Here is a 16,567-nt window from a genome sequence, read left to right on the forward strand (position 1 = left end):
AGAAATATGTTCTTATAAAACAAGGTAACTGAGCTTATGTTGGTGTAGTGTAGTGGGCAAAGTAATGGTTTCAACACAACAGATCTAAGTTATAAGTGTAAGTCTCACTGGATACGAGCATTAAATGAGTCAAAAAAAAACTATTTAAGAACACTGATTAAGACTAATCAGTATTAAAGACTGCAAAACACAGCGATTTTACACATGAAATAATGCCTACCTGGCTTTATGATAAAAAAAGCGGTTTTATAGGAGCTGAAAAGTAGGCTGCTTACCTTTTGCAGGCTGGTTGGATTCAACTGAGTTTTGTCGATAATCTTTATTGCAACCTGAAATAAATAAATCACATCAGAAGACATTGATTAATTACTAAAAATACTTCCAAATCCACATCCCATTTTAAAGTCACTGAGCACATGGAGCAGATAAATAGTGTTCAAAGCTAATGGTGATTTATAGTTATTTAGAGAAATTAGTCATTAGAGATGTCACTTACATGGCTAACCACAGGAAGCCTCTACTACTGCCAATATGCTGAGATAAATTCAGAATGTTTCTAAGATATCCACATGATTCATACAACAAGGGCATAACCACCCACAAAGATAAGCTGCATTTCTCCTCGTCTGTCTGTTGTAGAGCCTCTTCTCGCAGCCACAAACGCTGCATTTCTACACATAAATAAAGAATGTTTCTCTTCACACGAGTACAGTTCACTGTCCGCTGACACAAATCTGTCAGCGCATGAGGCCAGTCAGCCGTGTGTCCTGAAAGATCTGATTCAGACACGCGTTTAAATACCCCCTCTCTATCTTCCTCTGGATCCCTTGCTTTTTCTTTCCACCTCTATCTACAACCTGCACTACACGAATATCCACACAGCAGGGCTAACCATATTCATCTGAAGGAACAGTTTAGCACAAATGTCAATTAGAGTTAAATGCTAATGCTGCTATAAAATTTTAGTTGATAATCACTTAAATATTTAACCTTCAACTCTCTCAAACCACTAGGTGTCTCTTAAGGTGATTTTAGTCTTGTCTCTATGGATTAGAGCACAGAGTGGCATATTGTGAGCTATAAAATGAACTAACTTGACTGTATAGCGGAACACAGCAGTTAGCCATTTTACCTGTTTAAAGAGAGTGCTAACATATCGCAAAAACATGTATCTCCTTTTTTGTTGATTATATAGTTTACTGCATCATTTGAACACAGCAGCTGTCCTTTACGTTGTGTGAAAATGTCATGATGAATGGACTAATTGAAATGCTTCCAAATTTCTTGGAATTAACTTTCTACATTGACCTCCATTTCAAATTAAGAATGTTTTTTCCTTCTCCTGTCTTTTTACTCTTCATAAATCTTAAATATCATCTAATAACAGAAAGGGAAATCTAGGGAAATGCCTGCAGAGCATTTAGATATGTTGTGAAACTTTGTTCATTAATTATTCAAGAATTTCGCCCCACTTTAAAGAGTAAATAGTAAATACTCCCTATGACCTTTTCCATTAACAGCTGAGTTGTGTTACTGTTATATTATGAATATAATATTATGAAATATTGCTTAAAGTTTGAAAATATGTCTCCAAATTTAAAAAAGAAAAATAATAAAATGTTTATTGTGTTCAGATCCCCTTCGGTTGTGGCCCCCTCTTGCTCAACTCTGCTATAGGTGCAAATGATGTGTCTTCATAAAATACAATGACACGTTGCCCAATGCTAATTAGTGAACCAGTACTTACTGTTGGCTTCCTGTTGTTTTGTGGCTCCACTGCTAAATTAAGAGCTTACTAAACCTGTCTTGGCAGATTTACATCTACATCTACCACTCACAGCTTCTGAATGTCAGGGTTCATGTCTCAGAATGAAAACGATTGCTGATTCCTGTATTGAGTACTGTGTAGGTGTTAAGGGGTTGCTGTGAGTCTCTGACCTCTCTGCCGGTGAGGACGTGGCGGGCAAGTTTGACTTTAGCAAAGTTGCCCTTGCCGATGGTCTTCAGGAGCCGGTAGTTGCCGATGTGCGGCTGGTCATCAGAACAGGACGCCATGGAGTTCCTGCAACGGGCTCCGAGGGAGCGGCTTGACACACTCGTCCCTTTATCAGAACGACTTGCTGCCAGAGATGCATGCTGTCCCACACAAATACAGAGAATAAATAAAAGAGAGAGAGAGAATTAGGATCACAGTTTAAAAATAAGTATTAGTTTTATCCTTCAACTGGAAAATACAGAACAAACGTGAAATTCAAGCTTTTCAGAGAACAAGATTGACAGAGTTTAAGACAACACTGCAAAACAGCAAAATATAAAAAAGTGGGAAAACACCCCAAATTATTTATAAAACATGTAAACAATTATTTCCGTCATGAAAGCACTACTGCCCCAATGAAGAGGCACAGGACATTCTTAACTCTTCTGAGACTTAATCTGGGTGTGGCAAACCTTTTTAAGTCTAAGATAGCTATGACTGTAAAATGTAAAAATAAATATTACTCAATCTTTTTGAAGATGAGAACTTTTGCTTAGTGTTGTTCTTGATCCTAAAGAAACAGTTTTGAAGAGGAACACATACACATACCATCTTAACGTTCCTCTGAATTTAAGAAAAGCACATTTAAGAGGATTTTGTTTAAGACACTTTTTTGGATATGGCCCCAGAAGAGCTGGAAGAGATTGAGACATTTATCATTTAGTGGATTCTGTACCCAGAGGTCCTTCAGCCAGCTCAGGTTTAAGATGCAAAAACAACAGCAGCCTTCAGCTGAGATTGAATCCAGGACATGATGGGCTTTAGAAACAAAGCTCAAGGTATGAAAAATGTTGTATACAGTATTTACGCACTCATATACCCCTCTTAAATTTTAATTTGATTATATAGGGATAGTGATACTGTAGTGATATTATATCTAAGCAAAATCTTGAAACGCTAATGGCAAAATGTCCTCTTATTCATAAAATTAATCCATCTGGCTCTGGCTTTGCTGCACTTCCTAGTAAAACTGACTGGCAGAAAGCCAGTGTGTGACAAAGTGATTGAGATATTGATCACACATATACACACACTACTGTTTTTGCTACAAGCATTAGATCATCAGCTTGAACTATTCCTAGTCCATATACTTCAGTTTAACATCCAGACAAACACAAGCAGAAGCTTAAAAAGCACCTCACTGATATGGATAGTACTTCTGGCTTTATACTTACATGGATTGTATTTTGTTTTGGATTATTAAGGCTCTGAATGGAAACTGTGATATTGTGACATTAGCATTAAAATAGTACAAAACATGAGTACAAACTGTTACACAAAAACACATGTTTCAACGAAATCCAGGCAGACAGTTAAAGATACTGGTGATTAATGGTTAATATTCATACTGAACAACCTCTGGTCTGGCCTCATTTAACATGAACACAAAATTAGACTGAGACAGTTGACTAGCACAGAAAGGTCAGTGTGTGTGTGTGTGTGTTTGTGTGTGTGTGTGTGTGTGTGTGTGTGTGTGTGTGTAAATCTGCGTGCTAATCCAGGATTAACATCCTCCGTCATTGAGGCTATTCTCTGGCCTAGTCTATGATAAAAACCAACATTTCACTATGAATCATTTGAAAATTAACTCTTTTAATCAAAATGACTGTCCATAAGTGTGTGTGCAAGTGGATGTGTATGTGTAGAGATTCTGCACACACCCACATTATGCTCCCATCTGTGCTACACTACACATGATCATGTGATAACTGAATCAAAAGAGAGAAAGGCAGAGAGAGAGAGAGAGAGAGAGAGAGAGAGAGAGAGAGAAATGTTAAGAGAGGAGGAAGAGATGGAAATGGTCACTGAAAAAAGAAAGTAAGTGTAAGAGAGGGAGAGTGAATCTAATTATCTGATATCTGGTTGAATATGATTGGATTATGGGCTCTATGTTTACTGTCCTTATGTGCTAGCCCCTGTGCTACTTACTCTACATCCCTTTCTCCTGTTCTACGATGCTAACCATGCTAACATCGGTCCTTACTACACCTAAGCCAAGTTCTCTGATGCTGACTTCTGTAATAACATTAATCCCTTTCAGAGGAATGGTTCCCTAAACTTAACTATGCTAAAATCCAGAAGCTCTGATATCACTGCAGATTGGCAGCAGAACCCTGCTGATGCACTGCTCTTTTTGTGTATCAGGCTCTTAAAGTGCCATCCCATTTTGTAGGGGAAAATTTTAACAAACTACACCTTGTAACTTAGCTCCAAGAGGCAATATGGTACTTGAAACAGAGGGGTAGGGGTAAAATTAAGAAATGAGATTCAACTCTAACTCTACTATCACTACCCCCTCAGTGATTCACCTCCTAACACACTGACCTTAAATATTCTAATGATAATTCTTTACACGTTAACTTGACACATGAATACTGAACTCTAAAGTAATAAAATAGATGCCTTTTGTGAACTCCTAACACACAACAATCTCATCCTAACTTCCATTACACTAAATCACTACACTGATATATCATATTAATATTTTCTCTCCTACACTGAAGGACCTCCTAACAACATCCCTATAATCTCATCTAACTAAATATAATACCAGACTAACACTAATCTATACTAAAGCATCCAGTTGCCTTACTGACAGTCCCAATTCTGATAGGTAATGATTATGTTAGGTTCTTCCACTAACATTCACACTCTCAAAGTGCAGGATGACAGCTAAACGGTATCTGTATGAATCTGTTAGAAAAGAGACAGAACAGCACACTTGGACAGTCTGACTGCCCAAAATCCAGTCATCAATCCCAGTATTAAATTTGGAGCAGTAATTTGGTCATTCTTCACCACAGGGTTTGAATGGAAAACCTAAATACATCTTTCTAAATGCCAAGGTTTTGCTGACACCCTCCCTCCTCATGGGACTGAACAAGCTTTCCCTTACCCACTGGAGAACTGGAGCGCACTGAGATGGCAGCAGGGATTCCCTTGAAAAGGAGCAAAGTATGGTGAGGTAGTCTGAGTGCCTTTCTTTTCCAGAATTGGAAATCAGGACCCATCTGCAGGACCCCAGGGAAGGGATCCCTCTTCCTGGAGTGCCACAGAGTGGGACAGCTTTTTGTGCCAGAGCTTAAAAAACATAACCAGATCTGTTCATGCAAACTGACCTATATAATTTATTTTCTTAGTGGCTAGTAAGGGTTTTCTCAACATAATGAGAATCTTTAACGTCAAAAGGTGTCAAAATACCTACATACAGATTGTTTTTAATAATCACAGACACACGTGAAAGAGCCCATGGTTTTTGTTCTGTACTCTACAGCAAATTATTGATGGCAGAACCATATTTCATTGGGATCAAATGATTTATGTAGCCTAGGCTCTATTTTAGAGCTTTCAGAATCAAAACCTGCTTTTGTGCTGTAGCAGCTACGCATGGGTTAAGTGCAGTTATGCCACTCACCTTGAGCAGTGTGCCACTATAACCAAGTACAAAAAAAAACACCAACACACTCTCAGAAAACAACCTAGTAAACTTTCTCAGGGACCACTCCCACAAGCATCCCGCTCCAGTGTATAAACTTTGTTACTTTAGGACTAGAACTAAACCCTAAAGCAGTGAATTCACCACTCCCCCACACCCCACTCACACTGCCTGTGTCTCAGCTCAGCAATGGACTTTACTGCATCACCCCAATCTCTCTCTGGCTCTCACACACCTGATTCAGCACATGGAGCATCCAGCAGCTAATGAGCTGACTCAAGGGTGTTACAGCAGAGCATCCACACTCCTCCACTAAGGCCACCAAACACCGCAACACTGGACAATGAATGCCATCGCCACAACCACAGCATGAAAATAAACTCAGAAAATTGTATTTAAGTGCAGTTTCCGTCTGGATTAATGAAATTATCTCTCTTTTAATCTAACGAAACCATGGAAAATAGATATATAGGGAGATAGAGTGCAAATTTTTAAATGTAAATCTCAGAGTGAGTACTGATCCCAATGCATGTGCAGTGCCATATTGAAATACATGTTTCATTATACACGTTAAATAAACCTTAATTGGTTTTGAAGGAAAATGCAGCCTTCTGTTGGCATATATGTATTGCATATGATTATATAAAATACAAATATTATATTACATATGCATTTGTATTAGTACATTATGTATGTGTTGTCAGTTTTATGGCATGTGGGTTTATGATTATATTAAAACAAGTTTGCACTGGTGATGTCAAAGTATATCTGCACTAATCATATAAGAGTAAATACATGGGTGATATTATGGGCTGTGCAGTGCTCATATGTCAGTGTGAATATACTGTAAAACTACAGCCTGAAAACACTGTGGTACAGTGGACACATCTCCTGGATTTGATGCAACATGCATGAGATTAATCTCTTCAATTTCATACAATCATTCATTTATTTAACTATTTACTTATTGTAATGCATCATGTGTAATTGGGCTTTGCTGACTGAGACAGACAGATCCGGACCCTTGTTGTGGAGGGCTAAGGTGTGACGTAATTCTGTGTATGGATCCTTGTTTTTTGCCCCACACCCATATTCCGGCAAAGCCCTGTACCAGCCAATCACAGCACTAAGGGGTGTGGGCTGAGCTTGTTAGAAACACAGGCATGAAACATAGGCTAAGTCTCAACTGGCTCCCTGCTCCCTATGTAGTGGACTTTGTAGATCATAAAATAAAGGCTTCTACACTTAAACATGGCACTTCTGTGCTTTTTACTCAAAGCCTAGATTGCAGCCTCAGGAGGACAGTCCTCAGCAGGACATTCCTCCGATGACTCCTTCTGAGGAGCCAACAGCTCTCTCGAAAGGAATAGTATAATGAAGCAGTGTGTTGGTGTCACTGGAAATGCTCCACCTCTCGCAGATGCACCGCTAAATTAAAAGTTACAGAGTGATATTTGTGGAAACGAAGGAGCTGTTACAAAAGGGAGCACTGGACCAGTTTAAAAGCATTACAAATATTGCTTAAAACTCTAATATGGCGACTTGTCTATAATTCTAGTGTATTTTTTCCTAGGTGACATGCACAATGTATTGTGGGTAAGTGATGGATGTGAAAGATACATTGGAAGCATCTTACAAATCTCCAAAAAAGAAGGCAGCGTTTACCAATTATTGCCAAATATTGGAACAGCCTTCAGTGAACAACAGCCCAGAAATTCAGATTTCTAGAACAGTATATATTCCCTTATTACATATATTCACAATATATTATGTGTATATTACAGATTACACCACAGTGTATTTGCACCGGTGATATTACACATAGTATGGGTATACATTGGTGATATTAAATATTATGGGTTATGAGCACTGGTGATAGTACAGAAAGTGTAGATTATGGATAGTACAATTTATGCATTAGTGATGAATGAATATTACGCACTATGTAGGGATCAGGGCGCCATTTGAGAGCCAGCCAAAATAAATAAATAACGCCACGTATTGCGCATGCCCAGGAGTAGCAGCAGCTGCTGCGCTGATCTCCACACTATGCGGATGGTCGTTTGTCTTTTTTCACGTTCAAGACTATAAAACGAATAAAATCCAATATGGTTGCGTTTTGGCCAGAAAGCTAAAACGCTAAAACGGTTCAAACGTTACTGTATAACCCACCCCCACCCCCACCACTTTCACCTTCCCCCATTTCCCCCACCCGTACCCCCACCCCCTTTCATCCGTATGCGCGAGCTAGGGCCTGCCTAAGGTGAAAAAATGGAGAATGCAACACACAAAATGGAAAATGCATGCAATTAAAAAGCATGCAACGGTGGTGCGCGCGCGTGCCTGCATGCACGCACCCGCGAATTAAATACTGCAATGGACAGAGCTGCACGGAGCGAGGATGCATGCGAGAAAGTGAATGTGCGTTCCGTTCACTTACGTGATCCGAGCTCCGGTCAGTGGCGGACGGCAAAGCAGACCGAGAGGACATGGTTTTGTGTCTGTATTAGTGTTATTATTAATAATAATATTATTATTAAACACTATTATTGATTAGTATATTTTCCCTGAGATTCCCCGAGAGAAACGTTGTTTTTTTTTGTTTTTGTTTTTTTTTCCTGCACGTTCAATCTCCTCCTCGCGCGCACAGCATCAGACAGAGGGCCGTGGTGCTGCAATCGCAACCCCAACCCTCGGGCCCCATCTTCATCCTCATCCTCATCCTCGGCGTCGCGGACGGAGTCGTGGCGGTGGTCGTGGTGGTGATGGTGGTGGTCGACGCTAACAGACGGCGGCGAGGATGATGACGATGATGCTGAAGATGATGCTGATGATGAAGATGATGCTGCTGCTGCAGCCGCGCGCCGCCTCGAGCCTCATGTCCGCCAGAAAAAACAAACACGACCCTCACATAGCAGCAGCAGCGGAGCCCCCCCACCACACACACACAGCATCGCGCGCGCTCTGTGTGAGTGTGAGTGTGTGTGTGTGTGTGTGAGAGAGAGAGAGAGAGAGAGAGAGAGAGAGAACACACAAGGCTGGATTTGATGACGACGACCTGAACAGTTCACGTGCTAAAGCCCCTCCTCTTTTCTCCTCCTTCTATGCCACGGACCTCCTTTTCTCCCTCTCTTTTACTCCTCCTCCTTCTCCTCTCACTCTATCAGCTTCAGGTTCAGTAAGCCCCCTCCTTCTCCTCTCACTCCTGTCACCCCCTCCTTCTCATTTCATCGCTCCATCTGTCACCGTTTATCCCTCCTCCTTTCTCCTTTCACCTCTCCGTTCCATTTATTTCCTCCTCTTCTTCCCCTTTCTCATTTGACTCCTCCCTCTTCTCCTCTTTTTCCTTTCACCTCCTCTTTAACCTTCTGTGTCTTTTAACCCTCTCTTCTCCCCTTCCATAAGCCCCACTTTCCCTCTGCTTTCATTTCTCCTCCTCCTCCATATTCTGTACCCTCAGCCTTCGCCACCTCCTTTTCTCCTTTCTCTTCCTCCTCCCCCTTCTCCTAGCCCCTTTATTCTAGCTGCAGGTTCATTAAGCCTCATTTTCCTCCTCTTTTCACTCCTCTCTTCCTCGTCTCCTGTACTTCATTCCTGATGCTGTTTCCTGAGCTGCTTGCCCTAATGAAATGAGCAGATCAGGACTTGCCAGAAAGCAGCAAATTCTCCAGTGTTATAATAACACTATTAGTGTTAACTTAACACCGAGAGTGCTAAATTATTACACTATTAGTGTTAACTTAACACTGAGAGTGCTAAATTATTACACTAATAGTGTTAACTTAACACTGGTGAATTAGCTGTGTATGAAAAACTGGAACACGAGTGATCTGAGTGATATGAATAACTAAAGGGATGAATGATGAACAGAGCTGTTCTGACCCAGTCACAGCGAAGCAAAGCAATACCAGAGAGAAAAGGACATTTTGTGAACGTATTTAAAATACACAGAAATGTACACGGTTTCTATGATTTACTGAAGAACATGTGCTTGAATAAATGGACAAACATTAGTGTCTACTCACTCAGGAAAACTACTCCACCAGGGGGCGCCACAAACACATCATTTTGCACAGAGCCCAGGTGAATTTGTTAACGGCACATCAGAAACTCAAATAAAACCCGACAAATCTTGGTCTAAGGAAACTGTAAATATGTTGAGATGTAACAATTATTTTTGAGATTGTATTGTGTTTAGATATTTTCTCCTAAGTTATAAATGACTGTAGTTATTTTTGGCTGATAGCTACCTACATGTTGGTGCTGTATTACAATTTAAATTTAAATGTAAACTGTAATTCCTATGGCAACAAGCAAACGTGTTACACTAAAGCAACATGGACCAGTTTTTTTTTTTTTTAAATTCAGAAACTACATTTAAAAAACGTTTTTTTCAGAAACTACATTTACTCTCACTATAGCTGAAACATCACAGTACAAACAGGTTTAAGCTGTTTATTGTTCTCACAGACTTTAAAAAGATACGCATTAAGTAAATTCAACATGCTAATTATCACAGAACCATGCTAGCTGTGTGACTAAAGCATTACAGACCGGCATTCTGACTTCACAGCGTTTTTTAAACAAAATTAATTGAACCAAAAATCCATGTATGTTTTAAATACTGGTCTAGCAAGATATTTCGCTTCATTTTTGTTGTGGATATATATTTTTAAATTAAATAAATAATAATTTTTAAAAGACTTTGCCGCCGCTAGATGGCCACATCGACACTGAGGATTTCAGTGATTCTGAGCTGTGAGGATCAGTACAATTTATGTTGTTCTTTGTTTGTTTTGTTGGTTTTTTTTTTTCGAGATTTGGATTAAGTCTAAACCGGCACTAAATTTAAGCGGTGTCAGTGGATAACCATCTAAATTTTTACTATAGACATTTTTATACTATATAAAACAATCAACATATCCTGATCAGGCAAAACATAAAAATAAACCATTTTTGTACACTCATTTTCAATTTGAGCAGCTCCACTGACCATACATGGGAACTATATGTTCTATACTATATTTTCTACAATTACAGACTGTAGTCCATTTGTTGTTCTGCATACTTTGTTAGACAACTTCAGTGGGACCCTTACAGGACCCCCAACAGTTAGTAACAATAGTGTTTGTTATGCTGGTAAGAGTGAATCAGACACAGTAGTGCTGATGAAGTATTAGGATGACAAAAACTGTGCATCGACAGATAAGGTGGACCAACAAATACTATGTGTCTAACAGAGTGGACAGTGAGTGGACAGTGTCTGAAAACACCAGTAGCACTGCTGTGCCTGATCCACTCATATCAGCCTAACACACACTACTATGTCAGTTTCACTGCAGAATGACACGCCTATATCATACCTGCTCTGTGGTGGTCCCGACCATTGAAGAACAAGGTGAAAGGGGGGCTAGAACTTGTGCAGAGCAAAAGATGGACTACAGTCTTTAACTGTAGAAATACATAGAGCTCCTGTATGGTCAGTGAAGTTAAGAGAATGGACAGTAAGTGTAAAAACATATGTCCTTCACCTGTATACTGTGTGTAAAAGTTTATATATACAGTAGTGAATTCAACTGAACCTATTGTGGACACAGCTAGATATTTATCTGTTTTGTATTGTCCTTTTGGCTCTAGGCCAGACACAAACAGTGCTTAGGACCTCAGGAAAAAGATTTGACAGATAATATATCATTAGTCAGTGCACTAAAATGCCAGCATTAGTCTTGATGTTAATAGTTTTGACTCTGAGTTCTAAGTGTGATGTTCCAGGTGGACATAAAAATGCTGCATCCTCCCGAGGATTGGAACAAAATATTTACAGACATTCTACACCTTCTTATTTGCCTGATCTGTCAGACGCATTAACTGCTGCCACTATTCTCACTGCAGTGTTGTTGTGAGAAGTTCTGGTCTTCGCTTGATGAAGAGCGCTTTGAGAAGAGTCCTGAGAGTTGTCAGTCATAGTTTGGCATGTGGAGGATGGCGTGACTTTTTCTGCTATTGCTGTGAGTATTTGAGGGGTAGTAAGGAAAAGATTGTGTAAATTAGAGGTTTTCTAGCCAAACTATCACTGTAATCTGTTTAATCCGGGTGTGGACAGCCAGTGTTTGCTGTGGCATCCACTCGTGCCAAACTCTGTGGCACGTAGAGGGAGGTATAGGAATCGTGAGAGAGAGAGAGAGAGAGAGAGAAAGAGAATTATAGGTAGATGTATATCATGAGCAAAATGTCCTTGTGTTGCTGTGTGTGTGTGTGTGTGTGTGTGTGTGTGTGTGTGTGTGCATGTAGGTGGGACTGTTGTCTTGAGTTTGCCCTGTGTCAGACCTTTTGCCTCTTCCTGCGACGCCTCTTCCTGATTGGCCAGTCGTTTGCGTAAACAGGCGGCTCTGGGCGCTGAGGGGTCAAAGGTCACGCCTCCCACTGCCGTGCGTCAGCCCCTTGCTCTATTGTTTCCTTCTTTTTCCTTCTCTTTCTCTCTTACTTTCTCTCCCCTTTCAGTGGCCCTGCTAAAGTGCTGCCCAAGAGACATAAATTAATTGATCTTTAGCACCACAGATGTGTTCTTGGCTCAGGCTGATTGGACAGCGAGTACAGGACACGTCTCTCTGCAAACAAACAAGCACTCACACACGCACATACACAGTCATACACACACAGACACACACTTACACACACACATACACAGTCATACACACACAGACACACACACACACACACGACATATGAGGCCACATCTGCAGAGACCTGTACATAGACTACCCTTCATTTTTTATATTTCCAATTACCAGATTTTATGATCTTTATCAATGAGTTTTCAAGCTCCGCTCTCACTTCAGGTCTGAACACACCCTCAGTTGTTTGGGTCCATTCTTCCACTCTGAGAGGGACAACCCAATACTGTGGATCTGAAAGGATGTGGAACTGTTTAGAAATTCTTCCACATCTTCCACATCTTCCACACAGAAAAATGGAAATGGAAACAGAGCTTCTCCAGTGATGTACTCAGCTTTGTTTACTTCTGTTCCCAGTCTTGTGCTCTGATTGGCTAAACTGAAAAAGTCAGTCAGTGAGCTTGTTATCTACTTGACGTAGCAAGAGACAACTAACACAGAAGATGCAGGACAATACCACAACAACCACTCAACAAGATTTACAACAATCCATCTGTCATCTTAGTGCTCCAGGGCCCTTTTACACAGACGCCAGTGAAGGGGAAAAAATGATTAGGCCGCTATGGTCCAACTGAAAGCAGGATAAACGGCGCTTACTCTGAAGCGTTATTCTGTCATTGTGGAGAAGGAAGCTTGGCCACATCCTCACTGACGTGATATGACCTTCTAAAGTCACGGCGCTGTGTCATGGGGATCATAAACACACATCAAACGAGCTGGAAAAAAGTCGGAAAAGCCAAACCATACGGCACGAGACCGCCACAGGCCATAAACATCACAGGCCAGCGCATCTGCGGATGTAAGACCTGGGTAGAATGACCACAACAAAAAGCAGGCCACAACAGAGAATACACAGAGGGTCTTTAGCAGCAGCCTTACACACATGCAACTGTAGAGTTAAAGGCCACAACATATCTGTCGTTATACAGTTACGTTTACCCAGTTTCCACAAAGTAAGTGAACATATTGTAGGCATATAAGGTCAGTGTTTCTAATAAAGTGGCTAGTGTTTGGACATAGAAGGTAGGTGTTTCTAATAAAGTGACTGGTGAATGAATATCGAAGGTCATTGTTTCCAATAAATTGGCCAGTTGTTGGACATAGAAGGTAGGTGTTTCTAAGAAAGTGGCCAGTGTGGGATTTCAGACACTAAACCAGTCCTGATGGCCTGTGTTTAGAGTAAGGGGTGTGTAAAGTGTGTTTCTCTCTGGACTGTCCACTGAAGCTTGTGTGTGTGACAGTGGGTCACACTCTGCTCTGGGTGAAGACTGCACTGGATAAAGGGATAATGATGGAGGGATGTTTTCCAGGACGTTTCAAAAGCGCTGATGACGCGTGCCTCTCTTCCGTCTATAGAACAGACAGATTTGGGGCCAAACGCTTCACACACACCAGAATGTTTTTCTTGCGTTTTGCACAGAGCCACAAGCACAAGAGAGGAAACACAGATTTATGGAAAAAAGAGAGAGGTGGACTGGGTTTGAGAAATGGAGCTCTGTCCTCAGTGCACTGGGGAGGTGACACCTCAGATTAATGTGATCCTTCGCTGACATTAAAACAATGGAGCTCAATTAAGCACACTTAGCATGGGGGGAGCGCTGTGGGTCTGAGGGGAAAACACTGTGTGTGTGTGTGTGCCAGGAATATATCACATAGCAGGGACCAAAACCTTTTAACACACTCAGGTTTTGGGGACTTGTCTTCTTTGTGGGGACCACCAGCCGGTTTCTACATTGTAAATCATTACATTTTAAGGTGAAATCATGTTTTAAGCTTGGGTTGGGTTAGGTTTGGGTTTGCATTTTAAAAACATGTTATTTGACTGCATATTTTGTGAAAACAACATGAATTGTGTTAATGGAATAGTTCACAACTGACAGATGTTGTGCTAACTGTGTTTAGGGTTCTGAAAATGTGACTACACATTGAACACAATTGTAACAAACTGTAAATCCATTCACTGGAAATCAACATTTCTATGCAGTAAAACAAGCCTTTTATGTAGTCAATCTCATGTATAAGCCTTCAGTCCAGCTTCTGAAGTCCTAACCAAATTTATGGATCTTTCTTGTCTCATTTACCAATTCTTGCACACAGCATGTCAGAAACCTAATGTTCAAAACCTTAAATAAGGTGTAAAACAGCTGGAACATCAACAGCTGAAAATTTATATTGAAACAACATAAGCAGTGAGAAGAGAAAAAAAAGAAAATAATATCTGGACAAGGATGAGATTGAAACAGGACTTTGTCCAATCTTTAGTCACATTTTCAAAACTCTAAACACAGTTCTCTAATCTGAACTATACCATTAACACAATTCAAGTTGTTTTCATAAAATATGCGATCAATTAACATGTTTCTAAAATGCTTAAAGCTTAAAATCCCAAAACCAAAACTATGGATCTTTCTCGTCTCATTTACAAATGTTTGCACACAGCGCAACAGAAATAAAAAACTTAATGTTCAAAACCTTAAATACAGTATAAAATATTTACTGCTGGAACATCAGCAGGTGAAAAGCGATACTGAAACCGCTGATAAGCATTTCTGAATAAACAGATCAAATCAGATGTGTAGATGAATCACACCTGATTCTAAACTCACTCTGAGACATACGCTGGTGTTGGTGATGTCAATGACATGACTCATCTAAAGGGGCTTTTTGGACTGAGTGGTCAGTGTGGTGTAAACAACACCATGCAGAAACAAAGAGAGAGTGAGAGAAAAAGGAAATAATGTCTGGACAAGGGAGTGCTTGAAAAGACTGTGCATTTTTTTCACGTCCTGTGCCTTTTTTTTACTGTATTTGTGTATTTCACTTTTACACATTTGGGACCAAAGACCATGTTTGTTGGATGTTTTGTTGATCACTGGTTGAAATTTCATGACCCTACACTCTCAGAGGAACTGTCACTGTGGTGGTACCTTTTTCTCTGTCTGTGGCGTTACCCTCAATGGTACATATCCCATGCTGTTTAGTTAGGGAACATAATCACAGTCTATAATTGTAGATTTTAAAGTTGTGTTGATTTCATATGCCCCATTTCATCTCCAGGACTGTTGTTTTATTTTACACAGTTCTATAATGAAATGCTACAGATATTCACCTCTCCTTCTGGAGAAGAGAATGTAATGTACCTTTAGTGAACACAACTGAACTGTAAACCACTGTTGTACATTTAAACGCACATTTACACAGTTTGTACCTTTAGTGACAATGATGTACAGGTACAGTACCTTTTTTTTCTGAAAGCGTACAGCTATAAACACTTTTACTGCACCTGTCTGGCATCAACTCTGTGTTGTCCACCATAGAGTAAATATTAGTCATTCACCTGCAGATAGAATGTTACCAAAAATGCGCACATTTGATGCTTAAGCAAAAGAAAACAAATTAGAGGTTTCCAGGACAAAGACAGTGGATGTCATATCATCTATAGAATTTTGACAGTTGTTATGCTGTGTTTTTTTACTATATGTCCCTTTTGGATAGAAAATGTGGACTTATTCACGGCTGAAGTGCCCTGGAGCAAGGCACCTAACCTTCAAACTGTTCCCCGAGCACTGAGGTGGTTGGCAGCCCCCTGCTCCAGTTGTGTGTGTGAGTATGTGTGTTCACTGCCCCTAGTGTTTGTGAAGAATTGCTCGCTAGTGTGTTTTTGTGTTCACTACCATGGATGGGTCAAATGTAGAGAAGCAATTTCCCTAAGTGGGTGGATAAAGGTGCTTTTTCTTCTAAACATCTCATTTTTTGCTGGTAGAACTGACACATGGAAAGTAATTCTGTCACTGTCAGGATGGTGTGATGAGTAGATTCAGGGAGGCGGACACACTCGCTACAACACAGACTTTAATAATGAAATAACAAAACAAACGAACTATACGAGAAACACGAAATAACATTAACGAGCAGGAACGAGAAACCACAAACGAGAAACACTACGAAGAAACGTGAGCGTGAAACAAACACAATGAAATCATGAACCAAACAAAGAAACAAACCAAGCAACGAGAACGAACAAACAAACTCAAACTCAAAATGACCGATACCAGGAAGTGAGGGAAGAGGGCTTAAATACATGAACTAACTAGACACACCTGACACAGATAACGAGGACAATTACTAAGAGGCGGAACAAGAGGTGGAGCGAGTGAACATAAACAAAGCCATGTGAGGAGAAGGAAAACAACGAACAGAGCCACATAGAAAGTGGAAAACAAACCAGAAAGTGTCAAGGTGTGACAGACGCCCCCCCCCAAGACGCGCAACTCCCGGAGCGCGAAAAACGAGACTCTCCAGGAGCTGGCGCAGGAGGGGGCCAGAAGAACAAGACAAAAATAACGAAACTAGAAAAGACTCAGGATGGAAAAAGGGAACAAGGAACTAGACTTTAAACGGACATCGGACAGAAGTAGAAAG

At 40.4% G+C, this 16,567-nt stretch overlaps 1 protein-coding gene across 5 annotated transcripts in view; it reads right to left on the reverse strand.

Moving 5' to 3' along the window:
- mark4a (MAP/microtubule affinity-regulating kinase 4a) overlaps positions 1 to 9,726 on the reverse strand; it is a 35,987-nt gene extending 26,261 nt beyond the window's left edge. For 2 of the 5 annotated variants that reach the window (XM_066659221.1, XM_066659226.1), the window contains exons 1-3: positions 7,912 to 8,410; positions 1,939 to 2,136; positions 276 to 329 (exon numbers count right to left, since the gene is read on the reverse strand). In XM_066659221.1, coding sequence (XP_066515318.1) covers positions 276 to 329; positions 1,939 to 2,136; positions 7,912 to 7,962 — 303 coding nt within the window. In that variant the 5' untranslated portion in view covers positions 7,963 to 8,410. Of the gene's footprint in view, positions 1 to 275; positions 330 to 1,938; positions 2,137 to 7,911; positions 8,412 to 8,717; positions 8,775 to 9,496 lie in introns of those variants that run through there. The other 3 variants (XM_066659224.1, XM_066659225.1, XM_066659227.1) reach the window with 3 other exon arrangements.
- Positions 9,727 to 16,567: the final 6,841 nt, after the last annotated feature.

The sequence above is a fragment of the Hoplias malabaricus genome, chromosome 2, assembly GCF_029633855.1.
Source record: "Hoplias malabaricus isolate fHopMal1 chromosome 2, fHopMal1.hap1, whole genome shotgun sequence".
Taxonomy (NCBI): Eukaryota; Metazoa; Chordata; class Actinopteri; order Characiformes; family Erythrinidae; genus Hoplias; species Hoplias malabaricus.